Source organism: Diorhabda carinulata, chromosome 1, assembly GCF_026250575.1.
Source record: "Diorhabda carinulata isolate Delta chromosome 1, icDioCari1.1, whole genome shotgun sequence".
NCBI classification, from domain to species: Eukaryota; Metazoa; Arthropoda; class Insecta; order Coleoptera; family Chrysomelidae; genus Diorhabda; species Diorhabda carinulata.
The window spans coordinates 23,445,578-23,463,660 of NC_079460.1; the positions used below are offsets into that span (position 1 = coordinate 23,445,578).

Sequence of the window (18,083 nt, forward strand, 5' to 3'; positions counted from 1 at the left end):
AAATTTTGGAGATATGATAAAACGGAAAGGAGAGCATATAGATATGGATATAAGCGTCTTGGAAGAGCTCTACCAGAGCTTCTATGATACGAAAATGATATCTGACTATTGTTGGTCTTTGATACGTTATTTTTCGAAGTTTAAACATCAGAGACGAGCCTTAAAACGAAGGTTCTGTTGTATTTCTGGTGGAGTATTTTTTTCTACATTTCGGGGATCTATGAAAAGCTAGAAGTCGAGTGGTATCTAATTTCATGAATATGAATAGAGTTAATAATTCAATAACCTTTCTTAACCAGCATATATTGATAGATTGATTGCGAAATATGCACCAATGGATCAGATAGAAAAGATGTCTTCGATGAACACTTTTCTCGAGCTAAAATCTAACCTAATATTTTAACTAAAAAAATGTAGTGTTTCGCAATATTTAGATTTTAATTATTGGAAAGATATACAAAGATATCGATACATAATGAGTGTTATAAAACTTTAGCTGCATTTAACTTTTCGCACTAAAGTCACTATATTTTAAATTTATCTTTGTATTCACAAACTTTGAATTAACTGCATAACGTATTTCAGATATGATAAAAACTTTCCAAAGAGTGATGAAAAATCCAATTTTAATGATGAACAACTTTGCAGCAGTTTTCTATTTCCTGGGATACATGCCTTATTGGATATTTTTACCGAAATATATAGAAACTCAATATAGGCAGTCCGCGTCGGCCTCAAGTTTGATAACAGGCAGTGTGGGGTTAATTTTTTCAGCAATTGGTATATTGCTTTCAGGAATTGTCATTTCCAAATATAAACCGAAAGCGAGGAAACTGGCTGGATGGAATGTTATTGTTGGGTTGATATCTGTTAGTGGAATTATATCTTACGCTTATTTGGGATGTAGTGATACAGACAACAAAACACCCTTATTACCCAGCGGAGAGTGAGTATAAATTATATATTATTCATATTTCTGAGATCAAAACAGGCCTATTTAAGTAAGTTAAGTAGTCATAAGTGGATTGGTTTGGGTCAGTACGAAATTTTCCGATTTTAACCTCAAAATGTCTTACTAAAATTTCAGCCATTTTGTACGTTTATTTTCCCTTTATTTTCCCTAAATTAGTGGCTTTTTCTACAAATTGGGAAAATTGGATATCAATTTGTCATTGAATATTTGTTTTCGAAAGGCAATACGTCCACGCACGTACCATCATTTACGACCATAAAATTGTGGGCAGCTTGAGCGTTCAGGAGGGTCAAATACATTGAAAAAATTCACCAAATGGTACTGGGCTAACGTCCAATTGAGGTTAAGGAGATAGAAAAGGATATCGGCATATCAAAAGAACCTATTTCTCATATACTAACTGAAGAATTAGGCATGCGTGAGGTATCCGTTCACTTTGGACCGAAAGCGCAGTCGAATGATCAATTCCCAGGCATTATTAAAGCTGTTTGAGCTTTATGGCAACTGAAACAAAAAAAAATGAAGACAGTGGAGAGCAAAAGGTCAACCTGCTCTAAAATATGCCTGAAAAGTGATGGCGGCCGCTTTTTGGGGTTAGTCATGGGATTTTGTTCATCGATTATATTCAAAAATGTTATTGCTTGATAACGTAAAGTAAAGCGACCGCATTTTAAGAAAAAAAATGCTTTTCCACTAGGACATTTTTTCATACTTTGCCAAGACAAAAAAGAAATTATTTTTTTTTTGACCACCCACCGAATTCTCTGTTTTTTTGTTCTATTTTGATTTTCTATCTAATAATACGTATGTTTAAAAATATCTTCAAGTAATAAAATGGGAGAATGTTATAATTTTCGTTAGTTTAATTTTCAATTATTCCAGGTTGAAATCTGTAACTAACTGCAATTCGGGCTGTCACTGCGACTTTATCAAATACAACCCAGTTTGTTCACAAAATGGCAAGACTTACATATCCGCGTGTCATGCGGGTTGCCGAGATGTCATCAACGTAAATGGGTCGAACTTATTTTCTGATTGTTCGTGTATTAAACGCGATGAAGTCCTTAGTCTTGAAAGGATGACAGAAATCGGAAAGACACTTCCAATGGAAAAAATATTGGAAAGCACATCACAAAAGGCTGGTTTTGCTACACCGGGAACTTGTCAAGTGGATTGTTTGTTCCAGTTTTATATTTTCTTAGCTGTCGTATGTCTTTTGAAGTTTAGCGGAGCTACAGGAAGAGCTTCGAATTTTCTCGTCACTGTCAGGTATCTATACATATTATAGTCAAAAAATAATTGGTTTTTTGTTATCGAAAAATTTTATCAGATAAATTTTGTGTTGAAAACAACTTTAAACGGAACAATTCGAATTATATCACTCCAAAACCTGATGAAAATTTTAAAGCGGGATCAAAAATTATGGTATGATATGTAGTTTCTTCGATTTGCTAAATTTTGTCCAAAAAATTTGTTGAAATGATGTTGAAGCATTATACAGGGTCGTTTGGCGCTAAGATCAGTTTCCAAAGAACTGAATTTATCCACCTCCTTAACAGTTAATTATGCCCTTATCGAGTCACATCTCCGATATACCCTTCTCTTCTGAAGTACGTGTGGTGCGATTCAATTTGAGCGAATCATCAAACTACAAAAGAGAGCTGTTAGATATTTACTCAGATCAAACAACAGGTTTCACTCCCAAATTAAAACTATTGACCCTTCCTTCCTTATTCATCTTTGAATTCGTTTGGCTAATTCGTAAGCATGCTTCTCCAATTTCAGATCGTTGCACGGCTATCCACTTAGGAACGCGGAGCACGACCTTTACCTACCTACTCCACGTTCAGAATTAGTTAAGAGCTCGATACTTTACAATGCAAAAAAATGCACAATCACTTGCCAATTTAAATCAAATCTATAACATCTCTTCCCGCATTTCGCAATTATTTGAAGGTAGCTTTACTGGAAATAATGCCCTGTTTTAATTTTATTATTAATTTTTAATACAAATAATTACCTATTTTGGGATAGCGGTATACTTAATTGCCAAAGTTAATATAGTTAATTTTCTTGTGCATTATATTCAGTTTTTTATTTTATTTGGGTCTTTATTTCTTACACGATTTGTCTGAAAATTTTTAATAATTTTTTGATAATGAAGCATTTTTCCCTCTCTCTCTCTCTCTATTGCGTCACAATCAAAGCCCAATTTTCATCAAGGAAATTGACTAGACCACAAAAAGTAAAAGTGGGTTTGTGAAAGGAGAAGATTTTATGAACAATTTTTTCGGATTAGATTAGAATGGTTAGAATAGAATGCTGTGAACTTTGTGTGCAAAACTAGCTCACACATCTTAGCTTTTTCTCATAAAAATAATTTATTTATGGATAGTATTTTGAGACAATTGAAGATTTGAAAACACAACATAGCATAAAGTTCAAGGATTTGGTAAAAAAGCGATAAAAAATCAAATCGATATCCATCATGTCTTTCATGATACTTTTTACTTTTTCTAGATGCGTAGAAGAAAAAGATAAAGCAGTAGCTATGGGTTTTGCATTAATGATGATGAGTCTTTGTGCTTTTGTTCCATCTCCTATACTTTTTGGCATAATTTTAGGTAAAATGATCTATTACTTATATTGGAAATACACTCTTAACCACGCAAATCATTTTTTAAAGAATCTTCTATTCTGTTTTAGATAAGGCTTGCCTGGTTTGGGGCCGAACTTGTGCAGGGCATGGTAATTGTTGGCTTTACAATGGAGAAACATTGAGATATACAGTAAATTTTACAGCTGCAACTTTTGTATTTATTGGTACCTTATTTGATATTGCAGTCTGGTATTTTGTAAAAGACTTACATATATTTGATGAGGAATTCGAGTTAGAAGAGGCTGTTGATGTGAAGTGATATATTTTTATAATTTTAAATAAATTTTTTTGTTATAGAATAGAACTTTTTATTTGAATATGAAATGTAAATTATTATTTTTCTTTGAAATTCATCTTTTTCAATAAAATATATATTTATTCGAAAACTGAGTTTAAAAAAAAATAAATCATTATTTGACGTTGAAATCTGTCTTTTCACAAAATAAATCATTTTTCTTCGAAATTCGTCTGTTTTAAAAGAATAAACTATTATTTCTCTTATTAATCTGTTTTTTCCAAGAAAAACCGTTATTTGTGTATGAAAACTGTGTTTAGAAAAAATAAAGCATAATTGTCTTTTAAAAAAATTAAACTATTACTTCTCTATGGAATTTGTGTTTTCAAAAATATAAGCCGTTATTTGTTTTTAAAATCTATTTTTCTCACAAAACTTCCCTTCGAAACTATTTTTTACAAAGAAAAAACCTTATTTGTATACAAAAACTGTCTTTAGAAAAACTAAAACATTATTTGTCGATGACAATTATCTTTAAAAGAAATAAACCGTTATTTTTCTACGGAATTTGTGTTTTCAAAAACATAAACCGTTATTTGTTTTTAAAATCTGTCCGTTTTAAAAAAATAAACCATAATTTGTCTACGTACAGTTTCTTTAAAACATAAACTCTTGTTTGTCTATGAAAAAGGTCTTTTCAAAAACAAATCATCATATCTCATCAAAAATTTACTTTTGAAATAATAAATCATTATTTGCCTATGAAAACTGTCTTTTTCGAAAAATTTGTCTTGGAAACGGTTTCTTATTAATCAATAATCAATTATAAGGAAAAAGAAAGAAAAAAATAGAATTGGAATAAAGTTTTGTGATTTTTGTATAATGAAACTTTGGGTTTATATTATTTTCAACTACATAATATAACAGGTATCTACACAAACTACATGGGGACTGAAAAAATGATGATTATAATAATAAAGTACAACTGGTAGAAGATTTAACCTGCTTTATACGTACTAACTATCAGAAAGAATAAATATTAAGAGAAAAGAAGTATAAACTATGTGGGTAAATTATCCTAATTAGGACTAAGGGAGGAATAAACAAGGAAAATCAGAAACAAAAATTGGTTTTATTTTATTATCTGTTTTTAAAGGTATTTGGTTACAAACAACTTAAGAATAATATATACAATAGTAAATAATTTCAGTTGTAGCCTATTCAAATGTCATTATCATCAACACATATGCCTTGATAAACATTTATTTAAAGGAAAATTCCAATGAGGGGACAGACTATTGATATAATCGATCTTATTTCATTTCTGTAAGTTTAGATGTCACGTGAATAAAAAATTCTTAAGGGACGGATTTCATTTTTTTTTCTGTTGGTTTTTCTCCAATGGAAATCCATTGACTTACCTACTTTTCAAAGAGAATCAATTTCTTTTATTTGTTAATGATTTCTCAAAATTTTGGCGTTGAAGGTCAACAGAATTTTTTCGTGACCTTTATCTGCACCATTTAAGTAGATTTCAGTTTGTTTAATAATTCTTTCAAAAACGCCACAATGAAATTTTAGATCGTTCATAACGCTAGCTGGATACGGTACTGTATTTGAGCAGAAGTAAAAAGTTCTACTACATCCAATACATAAAATTTAATTTTTTCTATACAAAATTATATCACAAAATAAAATAAATTACTATTTATATCCCTTCAAAACTTGCATCTTATTTCAATACTATTCGACCAAATATTAATCAGAGAGCATTTTCAAAAATGTTCGTCGACCGTTAAAATTCCGTTTCCATTACTTCTGAGGAGTTCAAACTCAATTTAGGTTCGTGGTCTATTTTCCTACTTGATCTTGGACTTTTTACCTTGGACGATTGAGAAGAATTGTCGTCTAGATTCTCTATAGAGTCTGCAAATCTGTATAAAGAAGACATATCGGATTCTGCTGAAGCTTTCGAGTTCCTTCTGTTACTTGTACGTGAACCAGGTCTTGATATATCCGTTTTTTTATTTGTGTTTTCAGAAATGTTGCTATTAGTGCTTGTACTCGGAGTATTCGTAAGGATTTTTCTTTGTTTAGTATTCTTCTTTTTGGGAGGTAGAAGCGGTGGTACTAATTCTCCTTCTTCTATGTAAGATTGAATTCGTTCTTGTCTAGATAATGGTGGATTCCGTCTAGACTGATTAACGAAAGGTATTTGTTCTTCTGAGATGATTATTTGTGAATTATTATTATTTGTAACATTTTCGTTGAATCCGTTCAACTCATAATCAGAATTATAATTTTTCTCGTTCTTATTATTTTTTTTCGCAATGAAAAATAAGGCTATTAATAGAAAAACAGCGCATACCATTAGACCAATTGTTATTAACGATACAGCCAATGGAAAATTATCGGAAAAGTATTGACAACCTTTTTCACTTTTAATTTCACAAAATCGGTCTAAAACAAAATAATATATGAAATTAACTTGATTTAAATAATGTTGCACTCACCAATAATGAAGTGATAAATTATTTTGATTGGTACGTAAGGTACTATTCCAAAAAATGTCAACTCTAATCCCAGTGCTGTTGCTTTGTCTTGTCTTCTTACAACTCTCATGATAATTATAATATTTACGAGGAGAGCACTAGCAACTATTCCATTTATTATAATTTTGTTTACTTGAGCTAATGCTAATATGAACTTGCAATTTTCTTCATCACAGGATCCTTCAGTAACAGTGATACCACAAGAACAATTATCATATACCTATAAATATTCAAGTTTTCACTTCTTAGTTTTTTTTATATGCTTTCATATACGTGAAAATCAGTTTGAAACAACGTATGAAAACGTATTTATCAAAATATAGATATCATAATCAATTATCTCCGAAGTGTACTATTCCTAATATATCTCCTAGCTTTCGAATATCTAAGTATTCATAATCACTGACTGATATTATAATCAAAGTACAATGTAAAAATATCTATAAAAGTATAATAATAATAAAAAAAAACACTTACATGAATTAGTTAAGAATTGCGATATTATTTTGACTTGATTAACTTGAAAATTCAATATTTAAATTGACGCTTGATAAAAATATTAAGTTTATTGATTCTGGTTGCTATTGAAATAGTTTTAGTGGTTAAATTGTAAATGAAATTGATTTCTTAAAGGTTAGGTCGTTGTGATGGAATTTGAATTTCAAAACGACTTAGCCTATAAAAATTCAATCTCATTCATAATATAACCAATCAATGTTAAACATCATTCATAATGACATAACCTAATATACCCGATAAAACATCATTCATAATCTAGCCAATGATAATTAACAACGATTTCTATAGCAACAATAATCAATAAGTTTAATATTTCTACCAATCGCCAATTTGAATATTGAAGTGGATGAATTAAATGTTCAAAAAAAATTATTAAATTCAAGACAACGCAATTCTCAACTAATTGATGTGAGTAATTTTCACTATTGTTTTACTTTTGTAGATATTTTTACATTGTAGTTTGATCATAATTTCAGTCCCTGGAGAGGTATTCAAAACGTAGGAAATATATTAGAAATAGTACAGTTTGGAGTTTAGTTTTGCCACAATCCCATTACGAAAGCGCTTATTATACATCTATATTTTAAAAAAATACAATTTTCCATTAGATATGACCTTGGAATATCTAAGGAAACTACCTTACCAAAGTAGCTGAGGTGAAATTTCTACACCCTGCTAAGCAAGGTGAAAAATATGTTTTTCCATCTACACATACTGGTTGAAATGATTCTTCGACAGGACATCCGCAGTGACTACTACAATACGGAATTGTTATGGAATGTTTATGTTCGTTTTGAATTTGATGGTTACAATTTAAAAAAGCAGTGCTTGAGAATATCATTATCACCAAAATAACAGCAGTTATATTCCAAGAAACTAAGTATTTTAGTCTAGGTCTTAGTTTTGCCATGAAAAATCCAGAAGTTATCAAACATACAGATACGAAAGGTTGTCGCAGAAGATTGGTAGTGAACTGCATGATGCTAGGATCCGTATAACCTGAAGTATCCTCTTCTATAGAAACGTGATATTTTGATTGATTGAAATATTTCTCGGATAAACCAAAGTTAATCATCGCAGATTGTAACAAAGTTAAAGACATGACGTTAAGGAGTAGAATATTGTTATTGATTAAATTCCATACCGTCCTAAAGAAACCTAAAAATACGTTTCATAAAGAAAAGAAATTTCGATATTCAGTAAACATGCACCATCAATATTAGTTTTTTCTTCCGTTCGATTACCTCCAGAAGCTATATTCACCAAGTCATTCACCGATTTTTTCAGCACCATACTTGGAAGTTCTGTAGGGAAAAGTACCATGACAAATCCAGCCAAAAACGTTACTATGATTACAGTTAACCATACTAAAACGAAATAATCGTTTGTATGTAATTATTTTTTATACATTTTCAACTTACTTGGTGAAATAAAGATTCCACTTATGTGTAAAATGAAAGGAGACCAAGAACAGTATATCCCTCCAAATTTTCCAAATTCATGTGCTGCCAAGATTACACCTATCAATACAGGACTATGTTTGGCTGAGGTATGATCGTCGATATAAGACAAACCATGTGTAATGAATGAAACCGTCATTATTCCAAAAATTAATTCGAAAATAATATAATAACCAAAAGTAACTTCATCAAATGTCACAAAGCTTGTATTGTTACTAGATTTTTGTCCATTTGGATCCCCACACAAACTTGGACCTACAAAACAAACATAACATGCTAATTTTCCCAGTCAAAACATGTTCTGCAACATGGGGTAGAATAAATGCTTATTTGAATTCAATACTTTGAAACAATAGATTTGAAAAAAATGATCAATACATTTAAAAACTCACCTATAATTGTATTGGTAATTTCTACACCAGTAAACGGATGGTAAATTTCTGGAATGGTTAAAGTTGCACCTGAAACCGCTATCACCATTGTGAAACCTCCTATCCAAGAAGATCTGTGTAGACGAGCACCCCAATAAGAAATACAAAGTGCTAACAAACCATTAAACACTTCGTTAGAAACTGTCATCCAGTCTAAAAAACCACATATAGACATAGTTTATCCAGTACTTATTTGAGTCGCTTCAATATTAAAGCTCCCGCACGCTTTCTTGAAAATTTCATTTTATTTCTTTAGTATGGTATATCTACTTTTGACTAGTAGCAAAATCAGCCTTCTGACTGCTCCACTTGAACAGGCTGGTTAAAGTCAATTGGTCTGTTAACCGTACTCGGTCATCTAAGAAGACATATTATAAGTATAATGGATGACTCAGAGTACCACTGGTGCACGGAGGAGAAAGAAATTGCAGACCACGTCACCTGTAGATGCCCAGCACTCACACGGGCGAAATTCTAATACTTAGACAAGCCTCACAGTTTATCTAGACGTCAAAAGGTTCATGCTTTTCCAAGGATACCGGTCTTTGGTATTTCTTTCGTGCTCAACGATCTTTGACTGCCCACAACTCTACTATAAACTATGAAGTAGCCAAAACCATTGAGCAAATTTTTGAAGTGAGATAGGGAAGCAATGATGTGAATAAGTTAATTTGATTGGTCTAATACATTTGATACACGTGAAATTATTCATGATAGAAAATGATGAACGATATTTTGAATATCTAATTACGTAGTTAATCATCTAAGGTGTTAATAGTTAGATTTGTTACATGGTTTATTTAATGGTTTGTTCTTATTGTTAGTAATATTAGCCTTATATTTTATAACGCCATCTAGCGGGAATGAGATTATTATAAGAACAGTTTAAATTACAACGGGTGGGCCAATGTAAGAATAAATTTTTAATTTCCGTTTGGACAAACCAGCCTAATAGGCGTACGACGATGGTTCCAGAAGTATTTATTATATATTTATATTTATTTTTTAACGTATTCTCCATTTAGCTCCATATAATTTTCACAGCGATGTTCAATAAGTTCGATACCCTTTTTATAATAAGAATCGTCAAGTTCCTCAAAATTGCCATTGACTGTCTACATCATCCTTTCTCTGTTGGAAAATCTTTGACTACCGAGCCATTTTCTCAAGTCTGGGAACAGAAAATAATTTGAGATGGCTAATTATAGCAAATAGGGTGAATGAGGTAGCAATTCAAATTTCAATTCATTAATTTTGGCCATTGCAATAAATGATGTCTGAGCTGGTTAATTTTCTTGATGAAACAACTTCGTCGCTCAAATGTTGCAATAAGTTCGTATAATACTCGCTGCTGATAGTTTTTCCTTTTTCAAGATAGTTAATGACAATTATCCCACACAAATCCAAAAAAAAACTGACGCCATCACCTTACCTGCAGATGGAACGGTCTTCGCCTTCTTTGGAGTCGGTTCTCCCTTTTCATCCCATTGTTTTGATTGTTCTTTTGTTTCGGATGTGAAGTAATGGACCTACGTTTCATCCATAGAGCTCCGTTTCGCCAACAACGCAAAGTCGGAAAATTGTATTTAGAAAATACTAATTAGGTGCCAATTCAAAAATTAGGTGCTCTGTAATTTTCACAATAAGAGAATACCCAAAGTTGCGTTGCTAGGAAAACGTGATGTTAGCAACGCAATGTAAATAATTACAATACATTGATTGTTGAAATACTAAAATAAGGTGCTGAAGAGTTAATATCTGGAAAGTGCCCAAATAATTAATAAACGAGTTAATTTTTTTGGTTTTTAATTTATGTAATATATTCCTTATATGTTACACCTCGGACGGCTTCTATTTTCATAATACATAACCTAACCTAACCTAACCTAACCAAACCTGAACTAATCTATCCTAACTAAACTAACCTAACCTACTACTTTTTCGTTAATATTATTTCTCGTACTTTCATAACACCTAACCTAGCCTTGACTCTTTAGCACCTAATAAGCACCTTATTTTATTACCTCAACAATCAATGTATTGTAACTATTTTCATTGCGTTGCTAGCACGTTTTCCTAACACAACAACTAACATAACCGAACATAACACAACATAACCCAACGTAACCCAACGTAACCTAACATAACATAATAATAAAAAGAATTTGAAAATTCAGAATATAACCATTATAGGTTCGAAACAAAAACTGATACTTTAATTATATTTAATGTGTAGTAGTAAACTTTCAGTTTTTTTATACAGGGAATAAAACAATTGTTTAAAAATGGAAAATGGAAATTTGGTATACAAGGTGAATCACACATATGTATACATACAATTTCTAGTGGGAGAATCATTTTTCAGAATTTCTTCTTTTACAGCTATATTAATATTTATTACTTATATAGGATGTCCCGAAAGTAATTGAACATAACAAATATATGATTTTTTTAGGCGAAATGTTATATTTGTTGAAATTTTTAACTCGACATGAAAAGCGTGGGATAATTTTGTGTAATTTCCATGTGCCTAGGTTTTGCTAAAATATTTTATTCCTTCAAATACTCCTAATCAACATGTATTAATAATAATATACTGGAGGTTTGTATTCCGTTACTGTGAAAATTACAGAGCACCTAATTTTGGCATTTTTCTAAATACAATTTCCCGACTTTGCGTTGCTGGTGAGACGGAGCTCATCCATAGTTATGGCGCAAAAATTCGACGAAGCTGTTGTGATTGTGAATTGTGATGCTGGTCTTCGCATGTCCTACGTCCTATTTTAAACTCTGCTACCCAATATTTTACTGTTGATAACGAAGTAGTAGAATCTAGTTCATCTTTTATATTGGTTGGGATAATGCATTTCAAATAAGAGTATCGTATGAGATAACGGTGACCAATTTTTTCCATGTATACAAATTTTCTGAGAACGTTCACTATTGATGGCTGGCAAGCAAATACTAAACAACGTGATATTTACTAACTTAAAATATATACTGTATATATTGTGTACTTTAGGCACAGAAAACAGATATTGACATGCGGTGTTCGCTATGTTAATGTTAATTTAGTTTACTTTTAAAAGACATACTTAAATTTTTTTGCCCCTATCCAAATTTTTTAAAAGAAATCAGAGCTTTTCCTGAATGTGTAATATAATCCATTACCGTTCTATGGTCGAAAGCCGTTCTTAATTGTCCACCCGGTACGTGATACTTTTTTAAAAGTATAATGAAACTTTCATTCGTATTATTTATCATTATATTATATTATTGCTCATTTCGTGTATGTAGTTTGACATAGTTTTCACGCCAGGAAGTTAAAATTAGATATTATGAATATTTCAAAACATGTGGGTACATTCTTATTATGATAATCAATAGTAAAATCATTAGCAAATGTCACTCGTATGAGTTTTCAAATCTTATTTCACATGTATGATAATTCAACTTGAATAGATACCATACTGAATAGATATAACTAATAATGCTATCTATCTAAATGAATCACTGAAAACAACAAATAGAATTGACTTACTTGTGGCAAAACTGGGGAAATTGTAATGTTTAATCCAAAGTTGCGAAGTACCATTCATATAAGCAACAATAAGACCACGCAAGTATCCTATTATCGAAAGCACTGTCACAAAAACTGATAATTTCGCTAATTTTTGCAACTGCAACCTCTCTGCCAAGCATGGCAACGCTTTTATACCACAATCGATTTCATTCCAATAATTTTCTACCGGAGCAGCAAAACGCTGAGCCCCGTCAGAATCTGATCTTAATAAACTCGTTGGATGAACCATTTTTAACACTGTATTCAAAAGTGCATATCTGCTATCCTATAGTTGAGTACCTGGTGTAATCTACCAGATAAATAATTGGTGTCGAATAATAAGGATAGCGATAAGATAAAACTTAAATACAATTGAATAGATAAGAAAGTGGGATATATTTACGAAAGTGTTTGCTAAATTTTATGCGCTTCTTTATACGCGGGAAAATGTTTATTCGTCCATTTCATTTTTATTATCACAATTGAGGTTATATTGATGTTCAGCTTACTAAATTGGTAAGTGATTAGAATGCCTGTGGAGGAAACCAAACCAAGTATATTAATATAATGCAAACAGGGAAAATGTAATTCGTGAAGTTTTGACACCCGTTAGATACCTAAAACTATCAACTCACCATTATGATTTGCAACATCCGGGGACCTGACAAAATACAATACGAACAAGAGGAATAAATAAACAAACAGCAAAAATGGTTAGCTCTTGGTAATTTTTCACTTTAAACAGAAACTTGATAATAAATTCAGCAACAGGTTTTTGATATACCTTGCTTCATGTACGCCCATACTATCACTATAACTCTCAAATCTCCACTCCAACATCATCTCTTATCTCTATCCGTTTTTGATTCGAGATGTGGGTTATATTTCTGCCGCGCCGTGTCTCAGATCAAAACCCTTCCCAAAACGAAATATCTGTGGCTCAATGTGCATCCCCGATATTCAATATTTTCAACCGATATATGCTTTTTTATATTCACAACAAAAAGAATAATGAGAACCACAGAGATGAAAATACTGCGAACCATCAAGGACTGATGACATAAGAGAAGCATTGGGCGTACAGGATGTGGTTAGACGGGTTAGGGCACGAAAACATTCTGGAGGGATCACGTAGAAAGAACGCCAGAAGACAGATGGGCTAAAACTCAGAGACCGAACACACGCAGACCTGTAGGCAGACCACCAAAGAGGTGGTACGAGAGCTGGAGTTTAACTTCTCAGGAAGATCCAGGAAAAGGGCCAAACGTACAGCTTTGAACAGGACCTGGTCCTATTGAAAGAAGAAAAAGAAGAAGAATATATTCACGCCTTCTATGTACTCCTAAACTGATATTCATTTTTTAGTTATAAAACGATAAGTTAGAAAGAATGACTAGAAGCGATGTGTGACTATGGAGCGGAGGCTTACCGTGACAAAATGAACTGTAAAAAAAGGTGATAATTATGGGGTTGAAATCGAAAGGAGTGATAATGGGCAGGATATATAACTGGATATTATAAGAAGAAAATGGATGGATAAAGGGAGTCGTAGGAATCTAAATAAATATCAGTGGTCGCCAAACTTTTGAGTTAGTGAGCCCTCCTAGCATTTATAAACCTTTTAGTGAGCTACCTAGGAATATGTGGCCAAAGAAAGTACACAAAATGAAATTTAAACCAGTTTATCACAAACGAACAATTCTTTCTAGTATTAATGAAAATATATAGGAAGTGTAACAAAAAAAGTTCATTTCAATGAGAGAGGTGGAAGTCTTTTTGGCCATCAAGTATTTCCTTGAAGTTTGGAGAGTATGTTGGAAACTTTTCTTTGGGGATTAGAGGCCAGACATTTTCAGTAGTAGAGAGAGATTTTAAATAGATCAAGTTCCTCGTATTATTGATTGGGTGTTGTGGAGGATTTTGTTTATCAACGGTCTGCTTGAAAGGACTAGGAAAGTGCTTGTATTGAAACTAGGTAATATTCTTCTCCCACAACTCGAGCTTTTTTGAAAATGATGTTACATCTGAAATCATTCCACCGATGTTCTTATATTTGTCTTGAAGCTGCCAGTTTAAGCCATTCAACTCTTCAGTTATATCAGTTAGTAAAGAGAAATCTCGTAGCCATGTGCGATCTTCCAGTTCGTTGAGATGCTCACCCCGATCTTTCAAGTATTTCACCAGTGCAGGTAGCGACTCTTTGAAACGTTGCACAATTCTGCCTCTGCTAAGGCAACATACTTCTATATGAAGCTACAGATCACCGTACTGGAATTCTAACTCTTCAATTAGTTCTCTGAACAGTCGTCTTTGAAGTGCATGTGCTCTTATTTTATCTACTTTTTTGACAACTGTTTTCATGACATTGCTCATACTTAATAACTTTCCACATAGTGACTGCTGGTGTATGATGCAATGGTAAGACAAAATTTTGGTATGACACAAGGCAATAAATCCTTTCTTCACGCCTACTTTTGCAGGAGCTCCATCCGTATCTAGGGCCATCAACATCTTCACAGGAATGTTTTAAGATTCAATTCATTTTCAAATATTAAAAATATATCATATCCAGGTGTATGCCCAGTAAGAGGCACAACCTCTACCAGTTCTTCTTTTGTTTCAAAATCTTCTTACCCAACTGAGCTGTATCAACTAGTTGATTCGTCAAGTTGTAAGGACAAATAACTACAACGATTAAAATCAGTTTTAAGCTGTGAAACTTAATCAGAACTCATAGCTTCAGCTATTCGCATCACTGTATTAACAGAAAGCTGAACAGATTTAATAGCAGACATGAAGTTATCAAATAATGTATTTGCAACTTCCAAAAACGCAGTTTTAATCAACTCACCATATTCGTACGGTTTGTTGTGTTGTGTAGTGTTGAATGTTCTACATCAATTTCTCTCTTCTCAGAGCTGAATTCAGCGGATAATCTTTCTCGGTTTCCCACTCTGCATGATAGTGATGGATTTTCTGCTTTTTGCTTGAACTAGCCATAGTAAAAACAAACAAGGAAAGAGCTCAAACATGTACACGTAAATTGAACACATACGACACAGACATAACCTCACTCTGGCTACACGCGTGACAATAACAATCTGCAAAACAAAAAGTGTAACTCCGGAAAAGACTAATCGGCTGCAGTGCTCCCAGACACTCAGTGTTGCCAATCGACTGTTTGTGATCACTGCATTAGATGATAACTTTATCCAGCAATGGATGGTGTTGATGAAAAACCCAAACAGTAACTGAAAGGTTTTCTTTATTGAACACATACTAATGGGTTATTTACATGTAGATATCTATTTGTTTTGTATTCATTTCAGTATTCATATTATTATATTTTTTATTATGGACGCAATTTGAGACTATTTTCCACAGATAACGAGTATATTGATGAAAAGCACGATAATATTTCAGAGAATTAACATAACGATTCTGTTAATCCAGCTGCAATTGAACCCTGTAATTATGAAAGTATAATTTCAGTAAAGCAATACGGTTTTCAAAATTATGAACCATTGATTGAATCGAAGTACACTGTGCTCGCATATATTATATTTTGTTATAATAAAATTATTCCAACGAAAAGCCGGGTTCGATTTATCTCCATGTTTGCGAAATTCTACTTTTTCACATAAATAAATTTCACTTAACGGCATGAGGACAAAAAATCCGTACATACTGTTTGTTTTAATTCAATATTGCATCAAATTATAAAATACTGAATCTGGCGTCTGCCGTTTGCTCAAAAATTTCTTTATCAATTCTTTATGTGTAGTTGCTTCCCAACCTTTATAATAAACCTTTCGTTTCAAATTTCGCCAAAAACGTTCAATTGGTCTCAATTGTGGCAAAATTCCTATATTTATCAATAAACAGGATATTCATCTCTGTAAAAGCTTCCACAACGTATTATGAGCAGTTGCCATATCTGTTCAAAACACAAAATTTCCTTCAGAATGCTTTTTCTTTATGAACTGTATTAATCTAAATCTGTGTTTCCCAACGTTGGGCCTACGCCCCACATGTAGGAATTTGATTATAAAGGGGGGCAATTTGAAAATGAACGCAACACGAATTTAACCTTTTTGTTCTGGGCCATTTAAGTGCAATTCTAGAAAAAACAAATTATCTAATAATTGTTTTCTATAAATATTATGAATTCGTTTGACAAAACCAAAATATCAACTGGGTTTTTGGCGTCGTCAAGTTAACCTCACTGTGGCAGATGGCAGGATCCGCGTAAACCCCTCGTTAAACAACACAGTTATTCGCATCTGAATCAAAGAATTTTTATTTATAAAGAAGGTAAGCTGAGGTGACTCGAAAAGAATCTGTATTCCGATGATGCCTAGCAAAAAAAGAAGCTTGCAGGGTACCACCCGACTCGGTAACAGTTGAGTCAAACAAGTGGCGCTGTAAGCCAAGATCAGTCTCAAAAGTTATTGGTCAGCTGACAGACTTCATATGAGTCTAGAAAGCATTTCTTCTCTTCAACACCACGTTTGTATTTAGTCATAGATTAGTATTAATTTGTGCTTTTTTTAAATAAATATAATAAATGATTTCACACAATTTTTTTTGTTAGAAATAAGCATACCGAAGTTCGTTCGTCTTCTTTCTTCATGGCGTATTATTATCAAATGAAAACAACAGCAGAAAAATATGCGATAGAATCTTAACTTTTATTTCTATTACGAAATAATTCTCTGAGATATAAGTTTGCTTATTCTTAATTCCATCAATTCGTTGTTATTAAGGAGAAAATATCTCTGAAGGTTTTCATAATTAGAAACGTCGGTATATCTACGTAAATAATAAAGTATCTACTCAAATTTTCCAGTCGATATAATTTACTAAAGGAAACAGATCGGATTCTGTGGAGCTCAAAAGCCTTAACTAATCACAGTAATGCAATGGGTTCTTCAAAATGAAATCATATAACAAGTCAACTAACATCAGACGCGGAATGATACGGTCAGTATTGGACTTTTTTGAAAAAATAGATAAACTTCATATATCTGAATTGGTTTTAGTCTTATTGACAATTCCTAATATAAATTGGCAGGTAAAATAAAAAAATAAAAAGAAGAGATAAAATAATGGTAACAAATTAGAACTAAGAAGAAGGAGTTATTGAGCAAGAATATAAATATAGAAGCAACAAAGAAATATTAAAAGATATAGATAACAAACTCAGTAAACCCGAGGATAGCATCTGGTATCGTCGTTTAAATCAGCCGCCCCAATAAACTCGGCTACACCCAAACCCATATACAGCAACAGATCACCACCATCAATACCAATCTTGAAAACATTCTAGAGTGGGGTAAAAGCAATCTTATTGAGTTTAATGCAGCAAATACCCAGGCTGCTTTTTTTACTGCTACTCAGAATTTGTTCCTACCTGGATCTAAAATATCACCGCAAATTCGCTTGCTTTGAATTGAAGTTGGGAGCAATATATCCTAGTATAATCACGGATCGAATTAGTTAAAGCAACTTCAAAGAAAGTGGAAACTCTCTTCGGGACTAAAAAACTGTATACCCCGCAACAGATTCTAATCCCCCACAAAGACCAAATTCGTCCATCTTTGAAGTACTGCTCGCACTTTGGACCTCGGCTCCTAAGCATACCCTTAGGATGCTCGACCTAATACAGAAGAGAGCAATTCGACTTATAAGC

At 32.5% G+C, this 18,083-nt stretch overlaps 2 protein-coding genes across 2 annotated transcripts in view; one reads left to right on the plus strand and one right to left on the minus strand.

Annotated features, from left to right (window-relative positions):
• LOC130896222 (solute carrier organic anion transporter family member 74D) overlaps positions 1–4,018 on the plus strand; it is a 227,996-nt gene extending 223,978 nt beyond the window's left edge. Inside the window, exons 5-8 of the mRNA XM_057804167.1 lie at positions 586–946; positions 1,856–2,242; positions 3,494–3,597; positions 3,680–4,018. Coding sequence (XP_057660150.1) covers positions 586–946; positions 1,856–2,242; positions 3,494–3,597; positions 3,680–3,891 — 1,064 coding nt within the window. The 3' untranslated portion in view covers positions 3,892–4,018. The remainder of the gene's footprint in view (positions 1–585; positions 947–1,855; positions 2,243–3,493; positions 3,598–3,679) is intronic.
• Positions 4,019–4,993: 975 nt separating this feature from the next.
• LOC130896248 (solute carrier organic anion transporter family member 2A1-like) lies at positions 4,994–12,703 on the minus strand. The gene is made up of 7 exons (XM_057804201.1): positions 12,371–12,703; positions 8,791–8,982; positions 8,360–8,653; positions 8,150–8,305; positions 7,582–8,096; positions 6,381–6,639; positions 4,994–6,327 (listed from the first exon to the last, which is right to left on the minus strand). The coding sequence occupies exons 1-7, from the start codon at positions 12,639–12,641 to the stop codon at positions 5,663–5,665; spliced, it is 2,352 nt and encodes a 783-aa protein (XP_057660184.1). The 5' UTR covers positions 12,642–12,703; the 3' UTR covers positions 4,994–5,662.
• Positions 12,704–18,083: the final 5,380 nt, after the last annotated feature.